General features: G+C 33.2%; 1 protein-coding gene across 1 annotated transcript; it reads right to left on the reverse strand.

The window, feature by feature from the left end:
* Positions 1 to 2672: 2672 nt before the first annotated feature.
* Positions 2673 to 5572, reverse strand: LOC120082426 (protein indeterminate-domain 14-like). Its single transcript, XM_039037589.2, has 3 exons — positions 4844 to 5572; positions 4358 to 4757; positions 2673 to 3749 (listed from the first exon to the last, which is right to left on the reverse strand). The coding sequence occupies exons 1-3, from the start codon at positions 4959 to 4961 to the stop codon at positions 2912 to 2914; spliced, it is 1356 nt and encodes a 451-aa protein (XP_038893517.1). The 5' UTR covers positions 4962 to 5572; the 3' UTR covers positions 2673 to 2911.
* Between the last annotated feature and the right edge of the window lie 15419 nt (positions 5573 to 20991).

Genomic DNA, 20991 nt, shown 5'->3' on the forward strand with positions numbered 1-20991 from the left:
ACAAACAACGAAGTCCATACTATTCTTTATTACCTAAAATAGAAAAAAGTTACAAAATAGTTTATAAAATAAATATGTCTTCAGAAATAAATGAAAAAAAAAGATGAAAACAACGTCAAGAAATATGTCTTCAGAAATACACAAAGGAAAGACATGAAGACAACGTTTGGAACACAACATCTTCAACAATCGTGCAACAAACATAGCATGACTAGCAGCAGTTTCCTCATTTGCAACCTCGATGATGATGTCATCAGCCAAGCATAGCATGATCGTCGAATGAGCCTTCTCCTCAAGAGTCTGTCATTCTTCATCATCCGCGACAACCTTCTTCGATTTACCAGTTAGCGACACCCACAACTTCTGCTGCTTTAGCAGAGATCAGATTTTAATTTGTCATAAATTGAAACTATTTCTCCTAGTGAATTTGTCAGTTTTTATGTTCATGTCAGACTTCTTTAATTGTTGAACAAATGTGGAATTTCGAAAAACCTTAACGAAGCTCTAATACTAGTTTGTTACGAAATCAACAATTAAAAAATACAAAAGAACTTAAAAGAATAGGGAATCGATACACAAATTTATGTGATTCATTAATAGTTTGTTAGCTACATTCACGAGATAGAGGAAGAACAATATTTTTAGAGAGAATATTTTCTGAATACAAAGACTCCATTAGGGTTAGAGAGTTTATATAGTTCATTTCTCTAAATCCTAGGGTCATAATCATAAATAATTATAAATAATTAAATATGCTAAATATGAGACTCCGGTACTTAATTGTTCGAAACGTCAGTTAACAAATTTAAAACATTCCAACACATCTATTGAAATGTGTAAGAATATAATTTAAATTAATTTCTCCACATTATTATTAGAATGATGGTATTGAAGAATAGGAATCGTTAGAATTTAACAGCACAAAATTAAATGATACAAAATGATGATATATGGGAAGCATGAGATAAGTAACCCTACGAGCCGGTGCTACTGCTACTGCTACATTGATGTTGAGGAGCGTAGAGTAGGACCCAGGGTTGACCAAAACTTTGACCCAATTTTATAAAGGTAATATTTTGGAAGGAAATGTAATTGTTTAGATTGTGCCTGCCTAGAAACAAGAAAATGGATGAAAAGGTCACGGGGCTTTCAGTGAATAAATTATACATGCAAAAAGCTCCTCTGGGTTAGAGAACTTTTGTCAAAGTTGATAAAGTTTCAGAAAGTTCAAATTAAGGCCATGGATGCCTTGTGTCTGCAGATCAATATAATTTATTTATTTCAACCAAAGAAAACAAAAAAATTGTTATATAATTAGTTCATGAGATCGAGGACTAATAAACATGAACATATGACATCCAAAAAGACATACCGAATAACACATAGTTGGAGAATTTGTTTGTTAAACCATCACAAAACAGAAATTTGAAAATAAATTATTCATGTTTTTCAGAATTTGAAAATTTCAAATTATTCATGTTTTTAGATATATGTTTAGTAGCAGATTCATAAATTAAATTCTAATTTAAATAAATTTTCAAAATGTGATTAAAAATATATTTAATTATTCACTAAATACTAGATTGAATATAAATCATTACTAATTAATTTTCGAACATATTTTACGTTAAAGTTTTTGTATAATCATTATTTTGTAATACATTACATATTTTAAATTTAACAAAAATAATTGAGTTTATAACTTGAGATAGTCACATAGTAATTGTTTTTATCGATTTTAATATAAATTTACACTTTAAAATTTTAAATTCAAAATCTAGATACACGAATTTGTCCGATTTAGGTTACAAAATCTAGAAATAGTTTTCAAAAATATAATCTAGATTATCAATGAAGTACATATTTACTGAACTTAATGAATATAAAAATATAAAACATGAGTTTCCTACGGAAGAGATCCTAAGTAATCTAGAGAAAAGAAAAAGAATGTTTTATTTATGCCTAAACAGCGACAAGCCAGCATGACACGATAGTCTTTGGAATGAAAATAAAATGGTTTTTTTTTTTTTTTTTTGGGACAAGGGTTTAATTTGGAGTATGAAGAAGAAGAAGGGAAAAAAAGGGCGCTGATTCAGATGTGGGTTTGGAGAGAGAAAGTGGTGATTATGAATATGAATGGTGTCTGCTAGTTGAGTTGAGAGGGACGACTGAAGGCTGATTATGCCATCAACAACCCCTTTACCACAGTGGCACTGAAAAACATGCTGCCTGTGCCTGTGCCTGTGCCTGTGCCTGGGATCCCATTCACATTTACTCACTCACTCACTCCATGCCCTACACATATTCACATTCCTCTCTCCTCTTTCTCCCTCCTTTTTCTTATTTACTTTTTACTGACGTAATGTAATAATATTCAGTTTTAAATATTGGTCAGTGCCGCTCTTAATTGCTGAAGAGAAGAAGGAAAAAAGGAAAAAAAGAGTCATATCATATCCTTCATCAGTCCAGTGATATGACCAACACACAACGCCTCTGCACCTGCACCTGCATATATACTCCAAACACTAAATCCAAAATCCCACATATTTCACTGCCTTACCCTTCTCTCATTTCAATATATATACCCTAGCTTCGCTATGCCCTCAATTTCATCAACTTCTTCACTTCGTTCTAACCAAAACAAACACACAAAATGGCTTACTGTCACATTCTATATTCAACTCTCCAATTATAATTAATTACCAAAAGGGTACAACACTCCATCCCTCCACCTACAACCACACCACTCTTTCTGTATATTTATTGACTAGTAGAAGCATTATAAAATAATACTAAAGGATGATTATTTATCACCGATCGTGACAAATTAAAGAAAGAAACAATTAAAAATCATATCCCATATAATATAATATATATGATATATGAGAAGGGTCGTTGGGTACGGGTAGGGTTAATTGTTGGGCGGTTTAGGTATAATGGTTGGTTGATCTTTCTCTACTTCACCTTCGGTTGTAATGACGGAGGAGACATAACTGAATGCTACGGAGTAATTGTCATGATCGGTGGCTGCACTTGTCGTCGTAGTAGTTGTTGTTGTCGTCGTTGTTGTCGGTTTAGTTTTGGCTTGAAACTGCTTCTGGCAAGCTTGACAAGTGATTTCAAGAATGGTTGAATTTATCTGTTTGATTGCTGCTTGTTTAAGAGCTGTGGCCTTATCTAACTCCGCTTGTGCCTGTTGCCTCATCCGCTTTGCATTCCCGAATTCTTCCTCTGCAATTTCTATTTGCCGCTTTGCCTGTTGTCTCGCTTCCTCCGCATATGCCTTCTCCACCATTGCCACCCTTAGCTCCTCCCGAGCTTCTTCTCTAACATCCCCAGCCCCGCCCCGGACCCCACCTTTCTTCTGATCCATCTTTTTCTTGTCCCCAAAATCAAACGACCCGATGGAGAGCTGGAGTTTGGTTGAAGAACCTTTATTATTGCCCCGCCCTTCTACACCATTTGATGCAGTTGACAGTTTTAGGTCTAAATTGTGATCGTTATTAGAGACAGTGTTGTTGTTGGAGTCGTCCGTGGGGGCTAAGAAGATGGCATCCACGGGCTTTAATGTGGGTGGCGCTACGAGAGCAGGCCAATTATTGGGAGCGGCGCTGCTGAAGTTAGTGTCACTGGATGGGCTTGGACTGGAAGCCGTTCTGGACAAACATGCGGGCTGGATGGTTTGGGATTCTTGCCTGATCAGATGCCCCATATTGCAAGCATCTTGGTGCTCTATAAAGCTCTCCACCCTATTATTACCAGTATCACCTCAACTAATTCAACCAACTATCTAATATAATCAACATCCCAACTATTTATTTATGCATCCAATTGACTTTAATTAAGGACAGAGCAAAAAAACTTACTAACTAATTAATTAATTGTATATATAAGCAGAAGTGATCAAATAGGTGCGTATAGCGATATCATGATATTAATTAATTAATTAAACTAAGTCTAATGATGGGGGAAATGCAGGAAAGCGGTTGAAAGCTAAGGTAATGATTATACTTGTGACTGAATTGTGGCAAACGTTGACATGAAATTAAAATAATGTTAAAACGGAAGCTGCGGGGTTTGGGGGCCAAAAAGAGAGGATTTCAAATTACAAACAAGGAACTGGAAGGGTGATCTTCGGGAAATGTGTCAAACAAAGGTAGCAATATGGGATTTCCATTTCTTTTTAGGTAAAAAATAGTGGGTCTTTGATTTTTATTTTGATTTTGATTAGCATTGATAGTATTTAGGAGAAAGAGAAGAAGATGGAGGATGAAATAGGGAAAGGGAGTGGGTTGTATTAATATAAGTAAGGTGAGACTTGAGAGAGTAGTAGTGAAGAGTTAGAGTTTGAGAGTACCTGGAGAAAACACGGCCGCAATCGCAAGAGTGACCTCGGGTGCCACAGGTTTTGAGATGGGCCTTGTAATCGGACTGAACGGCGTAGCCCTTGGAGCATTTTTCACAAACCCACTGTTTGTGGTTGCTATGCTTCCTTCGGAAGTGCTTCTTGATGCCAACGAGGTCACCGAGGGCATGGCAAGGGTCGTGGTGCAGGCAGGTGGGTTCCGGGCACACGAAAACCCTCTTCCGCACAACAGGAGTCTCCCTCTTCAGCAGCTTCCAAGGGACCTTATGCCGCCGCCTGTGCATCTGCAGGTTCTGGTCTCTCTGGAACCCTTGGTTGCAGATCTCGCACACATACCGGTCCGATTCTAGCAGTGTTTTTGGGGACAGAGACACCACCTCTGCATCCGGATCTGCAGTGCACAGCACACACATTATATTATAATTCTCACTAATTTTAATTCCTTAAACCTAAATCAAACATTATATTATGCTCTACCTGGGGTGCCTGCAGGCCTTCTTTTCCTCTTGTTGTTGTTGTTATTTCCATTTTCTAAGCAAGAGTAAGGTTCCGAAGGAAGAACGGGGGAGGCCGAGGTGGCCATATTGCCTATCATCGAATTTTTTCAAGAAACCAACTAATTTGTTTCTCTTTTCTCTTTTCTTTTCTTAGTTTTCTCTGAAAATATGAATGAACGAAGGTTTGGTTGTGGGGAGAGGGAGAGTATAGGTCTGAGGGCCTGAGGGGGAAGATAGATAGATAGATAGATATTAGAGGGGGAAGGGGTGGAAGAGAGAGAAGGAAAAGGAGGAAGGTATTACTTTCGGTTACCTCAGCTTTCTTTTATAAATATCTTTTTTTTAAAAAAAAAAAAAAGAAAAAACTATCGGCTTTTGTTTTTTTAATATTTAATTATTTGAAGGGGAGGGGGAGGGGGTACCGGCTTTCTCTCGTTGTTTTCTTCTAATAATCCTCATCTTCAGCAGGTGATATTGTGAAATGTCCTTAAGATGAGAAATAGCAGCTAGCTAGCTCTCTCTAGCTAAATGAAAGAAGAGAGAGAGAAAAACTGGGAACTTGATCCCACAGGCAGCCATGGGCTCCATAAGGGAAAGACATCCCCACAAAGAAACAAAAACAGAAAATTTATTACAAGGGGCGTAAAATGATGGTTGTGCATGATCATAATACACACTGCCAAACTCCAAAACAATACACGTACGCTACCCCTTTCTTCCACCCCCATTATATTCCCTTTCCCTTCCCAACAATATAATATAATATAGTAACATCTCTCTCTCTCTATCTCTATCTCTAGACAAAAAAAAAAAAAAAAAAGAAAAGAAAAAAACGAAAAACGAACAAAAAGATTTTAGAAAGAAATAAAAAAAGAAATTAGAATGATATTATTAGCATTTTGACCGAAATGCCCTCTGAGGGTTTACTGCCTACCACAGAAAGGAGTCTCTGAATAGGATTTAATTAAATGTGTGGAAAGAAGCAGCTTTTATAAAGTTGATACTGAAGATGTAAAGTCACCTTCCAAGGACATGATAGTGAATGAAATCATAATTCCCTGTGGAAGATGCTCCCTCTTCCCCTCCTTCGCTTTTTTCCTAAACTTTCTGCATCACCCCCTCACCCCCCCTTCTTTCCTTTCCGGCCGGATTTATTAATATTTTATATGCTTCCATCTCTCTATACCCTTTTTTTCCTTTTCATATTTATTAATATTTTATATACACCTACATTTCCCTTTCTTCAAATTAATTAAATTTTGCCTTCCTATCTCTTTCTCTTCTCACCATCATTATTTATTTTCCACGGCTACTTAATTCATTGTTCATCAACAAAATTTCTCCAAACATTCTTCCTTTTTAATTTATTTTATTTTATTTTATATACTATTTTAATGTGTACATCCCACGTGATTAACTCTTGCAAAAAGAAGCTTTTCCAATTCCCGACTTTATAATTACTTTTTCTACAATAAACATCCAGCCTGCCACATCGCTGCCCTGGCATACCAATTACAATCTGTAATTTCAACTAATTAACTAAAATTCAAGATCAGCACTTTTATTAATTGATCACCAAGAGAATTTGAGATTGAAGGTCGTATATGGGTTTGATCATACGTAATCTCGAGATTAAATTAATTAGGTTAGTAGGATATTGAATATGAGAAATTACCATAATAATGAAATAAGGTGACAAAAAAAAAAAAAGAGAGTAAGAGAGAGAGAGATGGTCCAGTCCAGTGTGTACAGAGTTAAATTTTGATTCAAAACGGGGAAAGCTGTAATGATTTGAAATATTGCATGGTCAAAGCTCCAATCCTTTGTAACAAAGACTCCGCAGAGGAGCTTGTTAATTAAAACCCCATATGCAAAAATTGTAAGTAGTTAATAATAATTCAAAATAACAGCATACATATCAGCAACTTTGTGGCTGAAGATTTTGAGGTAACTGGAAGGGCATGCGCGGAGTGGTTTGTGTTAGATAATCTATCAAATCAATATGGGATTAAGTTACCTAATTGTGTTATTAGTATTAGAATGAAGATTTTGATGGTGGATAAATTTGTCAAGTAATTTTTTTTTATTAAAAACAAAAAAAGGAATCTTATAACAAAACTTTAAGTGGAAAAAAAGTGTCCTGTGGGTTTGGTGGCTGCCGGAAGAAGAAAGAAGAGAAAGTGGGACCCAAGGCCATAGGCTAATAGAGAGGAGAGGAGAGGAGAGGAGAGGAGAGGAGAGGAGAGGAGAGGGGCGTTTTTGTATAAGCAAACCTTAAACCTAACATAAATAATATTCACCCACTTAGCCTCTCTCTGGAGTCTGGATCATGCATCAACCATTTATATCTCAATCTCAATCTCTCTCTCGCTTTCTGTAGATTAGATTAATTAATTAACAAGGAACCTAGCCAAAAAAATTAATTAAAAAGAATAATCTCAAAGTAAAACACATGAAGGAGAGAGAGACAAAAGGGATTAATACAAAAAAATAAGTAATTTGATTATTAATTAGATATGGGAAGCATAGCATATATGCATTAATTAAGAAAAGGAGAAAAGGGAAAAGGGAGAAAAGGGGTGGAAGTTGTAGTTTATAATGAAACATGATTAGATTCGGGATCAGTAAGAGAAGTTTGGGGAAGATGATTACAGACGACTCACACATTATATTCTCTTTTCGTCCATGCGATCGATGCCGGACAGAATCACTCTCCCCATTTTCTCTCTACTTTTATTAATTAATATTAATATTCCATTGTCCAGTACTTTACTTCCACCTTTTTCATTTAATTAATTAACATTAATTATAACTCATCCATGGAGGATTTAAGCTACATGCTCTCGAGGATCCCACCCCATTCTATAAATTGAATTAATTGTTCATACTGTGTTACAAAATGCTAATTAAGAATGATATAAATGGAAGAGTACTATTGGACTTGAAGAAATTACATTACAAATAAAAACCGTCGAATTATAAAAACCTTGATCCATAATAAATATAAAAAATTTAGATATTTGATACTTAAAATAAGTCTAACAATTAACAATTATAAAATATCAAGTAAATTATAGTTTAACACTTTTTGCCAGTCAATTGACACTGAATTATAAGTAATATTGATACTTGACTGAAAAAAAAATGTCAAGTAATACAATTTTTATAGTAATGCAAATTAAGAGAATGATAGAGAGGAAGAAGAAACCCATGTTGGACCATCCTAACACAGAAGACACTCCTTGGTAACCCCAACACCTGAACCGTTGTAATTCACACGTAGTAAATTGCGAATCAAAGTAAAAAAACAACACATAGGAATCTTTTCTTTTAAAATATTAATTATTAATAGTAAAAAGAAAAAAAGTGAGATATATTCACATTATCCATGTCAGCCTCAGTGAATGATTTTGTGAAAGGAAGGCAGGTAAGATAAATTTGTACGTATACTCATATAGGTAGCTAGGGACAAGAGATTATTAAACGGTCTAGATTTGACGTTTTAATTAAGAAATGTCCCTCTTTGAGAGTACTGGAAAATACGAACAAGAGAGAGAGAGTATACGATAGCCGGGTATGAATGTTGGGTGAATAATGGGGTGTGCGCTGCAGCCTGCAGTCAGTCCAGACGCGGATGCCTTTCGATTTTCGTTTGGCGCTATTCCTTCCATGCCCTTCCTTGGTTGCCCAATTTCAACTTTCATTTACTATTTTTAATTTAAATCTTTAATATTAATCTTATCATTAGTAGTAGTACCAGTACGGCACTCCCCCACACGTGCCGCTTCTCCAGTCATACGTGCCTTCTCTCCATTTTAGCCAAGGCCGTGGGGCCTCTGTGTTCGGGAACGAGTGGTGGGCCGTGTGTTGTCACAATCATGGGCTTCCACACTCCCTTAGTGGGTTGGGCCGAACCTTCTCTCCCTCTCCTAATTACCTCCTTGTCTTTTTCCCCTCCTCTTTCATTGCCTTTCTCTTTGTCTACTTTCTTATACTCTCTATTATCTTTTGTTTATTTTTATATGTTTGTTATCTTTTCCTATATTATTCCAACCACTATTTTAGCCTCTTTCTATTTTCTTCTCCTTGCACCTTTTCTATTTTCCCAATTGTTACCACATGTGTATATACTCTCATTTAATCCATTAATTTATATATATATATAGATAGATAACCCCTCTTCGAGATCAAGTTATTTGAAAATAACCCAAATATTAATTTAACCTCCCTTCAAAGTTGTTAAATTCTTAGTTGAATGAAAAGGACGTTTAGATAGATAATTTTGATTGAGGAATGAATGAATGGCGAATGAATGAATATAAGGAGGTGGAGGGGACAATGTTACATGGGTGCTCAATCCCATGTTTGCTTTTTCATGTCCTCTTTCCTTTGGGATTACACTCTCTCATAATCTCTTACATTTGTTTCCATATGTTTTTCCAGCTTTCAATCCAGTCCCTTTCTTAACTAAACTCATTTTCCAATCATACTAATAACACTGTATCTTAATACTTTTCTCCTCTCTCTATCTCTTTCTTTTAACTTATTTTTCATAAACATTTCATCCAACAAGTCCAAACTTATTTTCATTTCAGACGAAAATAAAAATGTCACTCAAGTCAAGTCACATTTATTTTTTGACCATGGTCTAATCCATTGGATTTGGAATATATATACATAGATATAGAAAAAATATCAAATTATTTATAAAAATAACAAAAAAAAATACTAATAGACTTTTATTAACGTTAATGATAAATTTTTTTATTTTCCATAAATAGTTTTTTTTTTTTTTTTAATTTTTGAAAATCTCACTTATCCTCTCAATTATCTAAAATAATAAAATTAATTAGAAAGAAAAAAAAATCTCTATCACCTTTAACCATAGGACAAAAACTCACAGCCGCTATCCAATGGGCCATTAGGGGTCCCAACGGCGGAGAAATTTTAATTTTTTTAGTTATATGAAAAGATATCATGAGAAGAAAGAAGCAACACGAGATTCTTTCAATTGAGTAGCGATGGAATTATATATTGTATTCATATTCATGGATGAATATTTTGATGGGGCATAGAAGATTTAATGAAACTAAAAGAAAGCAGAGATTTAATTAGTGAATAAGAGACGAATAATATATGAATTAAGGAAGAAAAGCGCGTTTTAATTATTTTGGAAATGATGATACATATGTCTGATGCAATCAGCAAGTGAAGGGTTGACCATTCAAAATGGGGTGCACACAATATAATTAGGGGAGGGCAGCTGGTCATGAGTCATTAAATTCGTTTGCATTATGGGAACAAAAACCAAGAAATTAATTAAGTGCAAATTATTGCATTAAGCCACTGGTGGAGTGGAGAATCTAGCAACCAAACTTCAGTCACAAGGCTGCTCTTTTCACAATCTCAACTTTTTGTTTTCCTTACCAATATTCCTTTAGCTCAAAACAAGATAAAAACCCTAAAGCTGACTGGCCAAATTTGATTCCTTCAGAAAAATCAAATTTTCCTATCTTTACTTTATGTAAAATTAACAACAAAAAAAAAAAAAAAAAAAAAAAGAGAGATAATTATTGAGCAATAACAAACAGAAAAACTAAAATGACTAATTGCATATAATGCAATTGGAACAAACTTATAGTGATTATGATGCTAATATTGAGAAAATGAAAATATTAGATGTAGAATAAATAGATGGAGGCTAAACTTTGAAGTTCCACTCCATATCTTCTCATTCATAGTAATTTGAATGAAGGATCAGAGTTGTCCTTCAATAAGTAAGTAGATGAAGATAAATGTTTGGAATTCCTCCAAATTAAAATTAAATAATGATGATGATAATAATAATAAGCAGAAGAAAAGCAACAAAATTTAAGAGAGAATATATTTGGAATTGAAGAAGGAATTGAGGTAGCTATATATGGAAACATCAAATCATGAGAGACAGGAATATAAAGAAAAGAAAATTAATAAGTTGATATATAAGTTGTCTTGTCTGATTGGGGCCATTATAGTGAAGTGGGACGTTAGAATAATTAATAATACAAGAGCTAGGTACATATGAAATAAGATGGATGGGTATAGTTTTAGGCTTTGGAAGTTAGTGGTTGATTGATGAAGCTAGGAATTAAGGGTAAATATATATATATATATATATATATTATTACTAGAGTGTGACACGATGGATATATATGGACAGAATATATGCATGGGAGAGAAGAAGAGATTATATAAATATATGTATGTATATGTATATGTTGAAAAAAATGTCAAGGATATAATGAAATGTGTGTGAAGTAATAGTGGGAATTTTGGAAGAGACAAATACATATTGGTTGATGATTTGTGTATTAAGGACAAGGTTGAGGATGGAAGGGTGTGGGATGTCGGGTTTGGGCTTGTAGTTGTTGTCTCCTGCATCATATGATTATTGAATTTATATTAAGCAACTGTTTATCCCACTGTGTCTCCATGTTTTCATGTTTCCTTCCCCTTCTCTTCTCTTTTCTCTTTCTTTCTCCTCCCCTTTCATATTTCTTCCTTTTTAATCTTCAACTAATTGTTTGCAAACCAATATATAACTTCTTTATTATATTAATTATGTACAACTTCCATTCCGAGCTTGGCCTTTTTACTATTAGCCTCTAGCTCTAAAAAGTTGTAAAAATAATTGCTTTTTGTTTTTAATGACTGATCATTTATGTATAAATAAGGTGGAGTAATTAGAATGTTTGTATGGAAAGTGTCACATACATATTGATTGCAATTGCCCAACAATATATTTGGTACTTTCTTTTCTCCTAAGTTGTAAGTTTGTAATATTGTATATGTCTTGATTTGTTTTGTTGTGTTTCGTATAGTGAAAGATAATAATTAAGTAAGATAAGAAGATGTTTATTTTTATTTTAATTTAAAAAGTCTGTACGTAGCTAGGGGGATAGGGGGATGGCAATGGCCGTCTTTTAAATTTGAAGTTTGATCTGTGTGGGTTTCTTTTTGATGGTTTTTGGTTGTAAATGTGTAGCGTTTTGGTTGGAAGATAAGGTTTTAGTGTCCATGTGCTTCTCTATCGCCTTCAATCCCCATGCCTTTTGCGCTTCGCTCTTTCTGATCTCTCACTTGTGTTCTGGCCTGTGGGTCATACATTATATCTCACATGCAAGACAAAACACACACACCCCCGCCCTTGCCCCTTGTAAATATATATATATATATATATAAATAACTAAGAACTGTTAGTTTATAAAGTCCACGTGTCCTGGGGTGATGGCGATAACATGGACCTTCCATGCAACCGAGTCAGTGCCCAAAAGCATTCCCTTCCAACTAAAGTAAAAAGAAACAAAAAGCGATATGTCCACAGAGAAAAGAAAGGCAACAGAAAAAACAAGTTAGTGAGTGCCACTGCCACTGTGGCTGTGGTAAACAAAAAACATGTCATGCAGTACCTTCCATGGGTGAAGAATAAAGATATATATATATATATATATATACATCTCATATATAGAGAGAGAGAAAGAGTTACTAGAAATTGTATTAATGACTGGTGATCGGCTATGGTATTAGGGGATGAATTCAATTTATTGTACTGTACAGCACACAGCACACGACATTTTTCTTTTGTAAATTGAGTTTCATAAATTCACAATGCAATCAAATATAATGCTATTATATTGCTATGATGTAATATGATATATTGTATTGTATTTAGGGAGATGAAAGAAAGAAAGAAAGAAAGAAAGAAAGAAAGAAAGTTGGGCCAACAAAGGCTTAATCATGAACTTGGGTTGCAGCAGAGGGCCCATGGGGGTTTGGGCATCTGATCTTTTATTATTATTATTATTATTTATGTTAAAAAGTTGAGAGGGATGAGTAGTGATGACTCAAGAAACAGACCATGTGAGTGGGGAAGACTCATCTTTTAAATCCAAAAAGAGAATTTTCCCACTCAACCCTAAAAGTCAAAGTATCAAATTCACCCCTTTTTCCTAAAATAACCCTTCTTCCACAACCTCCAATCAGACATTACCTCTCTACCCCTATTATCTCTCTTTTCCAATACAATATTATATACACCAACTACTCCCTAACTATTTATCATCGATTATTATTTTTACTCACACTACATAATCTTAATATCTTAAACCTATCTCCATCCTAAATACTATGCCCAAACTTTTCTTAAAAAAATAAAAATCCTATGCCCAAACAAAATTATTATGGTATGTGTGGATAAACAAATTTATAGATAAGAAAGAATCACCTGACCTACACATATTCCAACAATTAAATTTCTTTTATTGATAAGATAAAATGACTCAGAATGAGGTGATCTAGGTGAAATAACCCGAGATGGAGTAACTATCAGCAAGAAGTGACTAGAATGATCAGACGTGATGAAATAATCGACAATAGGTGACCTAGAGGAGGTGGTTCACGATGAAGCGATCGAAAAAAGGTGCTCGAAATGAGGTAGCCCAAGGCAATAGGGATGAGATGCATATAAAGGAGAAAGACCTATACACTAGTGTGATAGTGTCTTCAGCCAGTAGGTAAAGGCAAATTTAATTATATATCACTAACACTTCCTCTCACTTTTATGAGCTTGAAATATGGAGAATGTCCAACAAGTAGAAATCAGTATTAATTAGTGAGGAAATAACACTGCAAGGGCTTGAACACATGATACCATCTTAAGTCATTAATTGACCCAAAAGTTTAAATTAATGGGTGAAGGCGAACAAAAGCTTAAGTTAGTGGATGAAGGCGAATTTAATTATGTCATCTAACACTCCCTCTCACTTGTGTGCTTGAATTATGAAGAAGATCCAGCAAGTGGAAATGAATTTTAATTGGAGAGAAAACAACATTGTAGGAGCTTGAACATAAAATATCCCTGAACCACCTGCTCTGATACCATCTTAAATCATTGATTGATCCAAAAACTTAAGCTAGTGGATAAAAGAAAATTCAATTATATATCACTAACAACTATTGCCTTCATTTTAATGAAAACTTTGATGGAAGAAGATGTAGATTTGAAACAAAGTTAAATTTGAAGTATAAAAACGGATCTTTTAAAACTTTTAAAGTATAATCGAAACATATTCCAAAGTTTAAGAGAAATTTCTACAATTTAACTTAATTAACTGATGTTTCTATTTTCTCTCTCTTTTTTTAATTCAACAATATGTGAGGTAAATTTTGAACCTTTTAAATAGTTATAGATAAAATATCTTAATCAATTGAGTTATGTAATTAACGGTCACTCTCATGTATCTAATCTGATAGTCCAATATAATAGATAATTTCTAATAGTAGATTATAACACGTGTTTTAATATGAGAAGTGGCCTCAATTAAATATTAAAAGACATTCATTTCCATAATTTTTTATTGTTTAAATTCCATTTTGATATTTGAAAATTGTATATTCTAATCTTCAAAATTTCAAACCTTGTTCCATTTTAATTTCTAGCTTTTTAAGATATTAACCTCATTTAAAAAATTAATCATTTTAGTTCTTAAATTTGTCTTCTTTTTTGACAAATTAATTGATATCATAGTCCTGAATATATATATATTAAAATATTAATATAAACATGATTTCAAGCTCAATAGGTTAAAAGAAGGAACATTGAACAAAGTGATTATTTTTATGATGAAATAATGTAGTAAGGACCAAAATGGGGTTAATGGGAGAAATGCGGTGGTTTTTAAAGTTAATTAGGAAAAAATGGTTGATTTCAGATTATTTAGAAAAAATGGGTTAAATTTTTCTCCTGGTTAGAATACGTCTCTTCAAGAGATGTATTCTACAATTTTAAAAAAAAATAAAAAAATTGACTAATCAGAATTAAATGTGTATCTTGAAGAGACGTATTTAGCTAAAAAAAAAGAAAAAGAAAAAGAAAAAAGCGGTGATGAATTCGTCTATTGAACATATGCATTCAATATAAAAAGGAAAAATTGATAAAGACCGGACTCTTTTTCTAAATGAACTTTTAATTCTTTTAACATAAAATTAACAATATATTTTTTTAAATTCTTTTAACATAAAATTAATCATCTCATTAGCCTCAGTAATGATAATAATATATTGCTCATTTTAATTTGATTTACACAATAATCTTACTTTGATTAAGAATTTTTATTATTTGATTAATTTGATATACTCCATGTTAATTTCTTATAAAATAATGTTCGATTCTTTTAATTCCAAAACAATTGTTAATGTATTTTATATATAAAAAAAATAATAATGTTCAATGTTTATGACGTATGTATTTTGTTCCAAAAATAACTTTTCTATATATATACATTTTTTTAAAAAAATGATTATAGTTAGTATTTATGAAATTTGTACCTCGTTCCAAAAATAATCTTAAAACATTTAAAAGCTCCAGTAATACCTTTAAACCAACCTATATATATATTTCAAAGTTACCTTCACCATCATTTTCATTTTCTTTTTTTCTTTTTTAAATGGTTAGAAATTTATGTAAAAATATGGATATTAACTTTCAAAAATTACGTTAATAATTCTCAAGATTCTTTAGGATGTTGAGGTGTTTGGGAGTAATATGCATTTTTTATACATGAATTTGATTATAAATACAATGTTCTTATTCACGACCAGAAGAATATCCTATATTACACCTAAATCGATCTTGTTGAGTCACATAGTATCTACGATCAACACGGCCTTTTACACTTGATGATTAGTCATCCTCTATAAAATGTATTCCTTGTTGGGTTGTATATCCTCAAACACGTAATTTGCAATTTTTAAATATATTCTATTTGCAATAAAGTTGTTATTGAGGTTTATTCAATAAAATTGTTATTGAACATATAAATTGCACTTTTAAAGCCTAAATCCAATAAACTAAACGAACCCCTGGCGATAGCATGCATACTTAAACTTTATATAGAGACATAAACGATGGTCAACTTTAAGTATATAGCCAAAAACAGTCTATAAGTATAAGGATAAGGTTGGGTACCTTATATTGGAGACACTATGGATGCCACTTGCTTTGTATTTGATACAAACGACGTGATCCCGAAATCATTCATGTGGAGACATACAAGTGGAGGCATCCTATGCAAAAGATGTTTACATAAAACCGGACCACGAGATAGTCAATTTTCTTTATAACGCCGTTGACTGTTAAAATTGATTATTTCAATCGATGACTTAAGGTAACTTCATCTTAATCTTGAGCTAATTACGAAATCTTGTTTATTCGAGATTATCCTTTAATCTGCATGGGTGAGAATGGTTCAACATCGTCGCTTAATAAGCCTCCCATTTTAGGGGTAAGATCAGGTAGATAGCTGAAAACATAGTCTTGTAAGATGGAATTTCCTCCTACCCGCTTTAGAAATAGTAGATAGGTTGTTCCCTTAAGTACTGACTCCTAGTTTTGAACAAGGGGCCCCACCCTCTCTATGATTGAGAGAAACTAAATTTATTGGTAGGATCATAAACCAATTGTTCATTAGTGGATCAGTAGAGACTTAAAGAGTAAGATGTATTACAGGAGTAAAATAGTAATTTTGACCCAAGTGTAAATACAAACAATCTGTGAATGATCGACTAATTGATCATGGTTAAATCGAGTGGACAGAAATATATCTACAGTGAGGAGAGTGCAACTATTGGGTTTTAGTGGAGTGTCCCGATAGTTAATGAATGTTGGTTAATTCAGTTAAAAGAGTTTAACTAATTAACCTCGGATCATTAGAGCTCATGATCTGTAGGTCCATTAGGTTTCTCTACTAGCTCGTAAATGGATTACACCTTAGAATATTGTGTTGAGAGAGTTTGAGTTGTTCAAATTTGGATTAAAGGGTTGAAATATTATATACGATATAATTAATGTTTAATTATCGAATTAAACAAATTTGAAGAGTTGAAAATATTTAATTATGTTAATTTAATATTTGATATTAAATTAATTTTAATTAATTAAATTATTTATTTATTTATTTATTTATTAAAAATTAAATTTGTGGAAATTTGAATTTGTGAAATTCAAATATAAAATTAATTTTTATTAATTTGATTTTGTTTAATTAAATTTTTAAATAAATAAATAATTGGAAAGTGAAAATATCCCAATTTTCCAATTTGATCCAACTAAACAAAGTTATTAGTGCAAAATTATGTTTCAATATGTGGTGTTTTTAATTTGTATGTTATCTTTCTATAAAATTGTAAGTTTTAATTAGATTAAAATCTCATGCAAATTCACAAATTGAAGGGTTTTTTTTTTTTTTTTTTCTGCCATTCTTCTGAAATTTCTGCACATCTCACTCTCTATCTCCAAAATCATCCAAAATCCCTATTTAATTCAGATTCCACCCTCCAATCTAAGGCCAAAAAGATAGTAAAGAAGTCCTTGTGGTGGTCCCCAACCAGTTTGTGAGTTGATAACATCAGTAGATTGGAGCAATTTGGGATTTCTTCAAAGGTTGTCTTTCTAAACCCTAATTTCTAGAAAAATGGACATGCATGTTTAATCACTAAAATTGATATAGTTAGAGTGCTTAGGATCCAAATTACTTCCGTATGTTAAATGCCAATATCATCATCCCTCGTCATGATGTCAATATGTCACATATTGATCATGTGCATCTTGACGAACATGTGAAGTTTGCCTTTCTTTCTATTTAGCGTACTGAGGGTTGTTAGAAAAAAAATCAAATGTTGAGGGGGATGACATCAATGAATTGAAGGATTTGAATCCTCGTCGGAAGCGACTGATTGCCTTCATGTTAGTGAATCCATTGTTGGAAAGAGATCAAAAACAGAGAAAATACAGAACAAAGATAAACGGCTAAACATGCTATCGAAAAATTATAGAAAGGAGGGAAAGAAAGGTTTACTAACCCTTGATGAAAATTCCTTCTTCACGTTTTCCTCTCCCAAAAGGTCACGAACACTACTCTTCCTCACGAACACAACTCTTCCTCATGAACACAGCAAGAACAAACCTCCTCTTGGACACCACCACCAAAGCTTTCTTTGCTATTCTGAAGGTAAGATATCAAAGAGTTATGAGCTCTTTTAATTTTGGTGAGGGAATTTAAGTTTCTTTTTGGAGAGAGTTCTTGTTGGCAGAGAGTGAATTGCAGAGTAAAAAACATGTGTTGTATCATCTCTTTAACTTCCTGCAATATATTATGAAAGAGAGAAGGGAGAAGTTATTCAAAATAACTCTTTCATTTGCACAATGGGAGTTATTTCTTGATTTAAATGCATTAAAATAAATTTTAATATAATTAAATTTAATTATATATTAAATCATATTTAATATAAAGGTTACATATTTGAATCATATTCAAATAATACTCTCTCAATAACATATAGTTTTAATATGAACCATATTCACATTGATTTTAAACTATAGTTTTATATGAATCTCATTCATATAATTAATATTTGAATCCTATTCAAATATTTATCTCTCTCATCAAATGTTATAATAAAATATATCCATATATTATATTAATTGCATCTCATACAATCAATTATCTTAACTAATTTGAACAATTCAAATTAATCCAAAAATTAATTGATTCTTATTTAACCCTTATTAAGCTAGCAAGGAGACCTTATGGATCTAAAGATTAGAAGTTTCGATGATACAAAATTAATTAATTAAACTCTTTAATTAAATTACTCAACATTTATTAACCGCCGATCACTCCACTAAAGACCAACAATTACACTCTTAGCACTGTAGATATATCTATGTGCCCATGGATATAACCAATCAATAGTAAATTGATCCTTCATAAATTGCTCGTAACTACAGCTATGTTACACCTGTAGTAACATCTAACTTCTTAAGTACCATTGATCCCTCTAATGAACAATTATTTATAGTCCAACTATAAATTAAACCCCTCTTTGGCCAGTGAGAGGGTGAGGCACCTCATTGTTCAAGACCCACAATTAGCCCTTAAGGGAGCAATTCATCTACTTACCCTATGACTGGGAAGGAGTGGATTCCATCTTGTATAGCTGTGTTCCCAGCTCTCTATTCGAACAAATCCCTAAAATGGTAGACATATTGAGTCAGCAAATCTGGTCAGTATCATCCATACATATCAAAGAACCACCCTTATATGTAGGAGTTCACAACTCACTCAGGATTAAAGTCAAGTTACCTATGACCATCCTAGTGAAATGTAAATCTCTTCCAGTAATGGTGTTATAAAGAGAGACTAATCATTTCGTGCTCTGGTCTTATACAAACTCTTTGTACAGAATACCCCAACTCATATGTCTCCACATGAACGATCAAAATCAGATCATTTGTAACACTTTACAACAATTGTAACAATTACAAAGTGGATCATATCCATTGTGTCACCAGGATTAGGTACCCAGCCTTATCCATATACTACAGACCATTCAGGTTATTACTTAAATATGATCCACTTGTATGTCAACCACATACATGTTAAGTTACATTATATAACATTTGAACTCAGTTTATTAGTTTTGGGTTAATGCAAACTAAATGTGAAATAAAATAACACTTTAGGGGATCAACCCAACAATCTCCCACTTGTCCTAAAGCTAATGGGGTGTACAAATACAAAGTATAAGAAGAAAGTACAGTACACAAAACAATAAACTAGGGCATACACTACACGTTAAGTAATATCTCTCACTTGCCTTAGACTAGATGATGCATGTCTCGTATGTCACACCCCCTCCCAGATTACCCTCTAATTCGAAAGAGAATGTGACGACAGCAGTTACCAACCCTTTGTGACACTTACTACCTAACTGATCCTAAACCTACTTAGAAAATTCTAGAAATATTACTTAACATTCAATAAGCTTTTAGAACTTTAAACAACTTATACAACAGAGTTCCACCATAATCCATATATACAGTGGTCCCAACACCTAATACTACCCTAACATATATGTACAGACATTTACAAGTAAACACCTAAACTTCTCTTTAAGAATTTTGTCCTTGAGTGGCAGAGTAGAGTGCAGTTAAACTCTAGGAATTGACCACTACTTGGGGAAGAGAAAACATTAAAAACGAGTAAGCTACTAGCCCAGTGACTGACTAATAATCATCAACATCATGCTTTGAATTGAAAACTGCCAAGCAAACTCATACTCAAGACTTTTCTTAACACATAACATACATACCTGAAAACATTGCTTAACTTAACCCTTTAGTTGAGAGAGAACTTTTTTGCTTAATCTCTTAATGTCAAACCTTAGTTGGTGTGGAGTGTTCTAAACACAACCAACGTCAACTATACCTTCATGCACGTGGTAATAACTAAGTACCATCATACCCTAGGTACTAAGCGCAAATACCTTCTCCTAATCCATTCGTATCAACTTTAACATATTCATCATAAACGCATTTATTGGAAACATATATACTTGAAAGCATAGTAACATGAACATGAGTTTAACATCTTAATCATATAATCATAAACTTCTAACGTATGCTTTGTGTAAATAAAGCACATAAATACTTAAACATGCTTTGTGAACTTCCTTTTAGCTAACATGCGTTAATAGCTTTTAAACTTAGTTTGCTTGGGAAACATTCTTTAAAATAAACTAGCACGAGTCTGAACTTTATGAGTTACTAAAATATTGAGAAAACATTTTAGTTTGTCAACCACGGCCTTGGGCATTCTTCCTGGGATTGATAGGCTTTTCCTATTAGCGTTAACCTTGTGAGAATGAATAACATATTTAGCTAATGCCATTGGTTTCCTTGTGAGACTCTCACTCATAAAGAAGCTTAACATTTATTCTTGAAGCATCACAATTTAGCTTCAACGCATACCTCCTTTATGTGTTCAATACTTAGAAAAATTCTTGGTTGCTAAGGCTAGCCATGCTACAAACTAGCATCACTCATGCGCCGATGCATGCCTTATGCGCTCACTAAGCCACACACCAACACACCCTTAAATGCAACCTTGTCCTCTCGACCTAACACTCACACCGCACACCCTTGCGGACAGCCCATCGCACGCCTTGCACCCAGCCCATAGCCTAACGCATCCCCTGGCACACAACTTAGCTCTTCGTGCGCGTCCATTAGCACCACTCCTGGTCGTTCAA

Source organism: Benincasa hispida, chromosome 8, assembly GCF_027475165.1.
Source record: "Benincasa hispida cultivar pf3 chromosome 8, pf3_genome.v1.1, whole genome shotgun sequence".
Classification (NCBI taxonomy): Eukaryota; Viridiplantae; Streptophyta; class Magnoliopsida; order Cucurbitales; family Cucurbitaceae; genus Benincasa; species Benincasa hispida.

Excerpts from the sequence above, each read along its gene's own strand:
- LOC120082426 (XM_039037589.2), bottom strand. The coding sequence starts at position 4,961 with ATGATAGGCAATATGGCCACCTCGGCCTCCCCCGTTCTTCCTTCGGAA. Across the intron at positions 4,758-4,843 it reads AAGGCCTGCAGGCACCCCAG|ATCCGGATGCAGAGGTGGTG; the intron begins GTAGAGCATAAT and ends TGTGCACTGCAG. Across the intron at positions 3,750-4,357 it reads TGCGGCCGTGTTTTCTCCAG|GGTGGAGAGCTTTATAGAGC; the intron begins GTACTCTCAAAC and ends TGGTAATAATAG.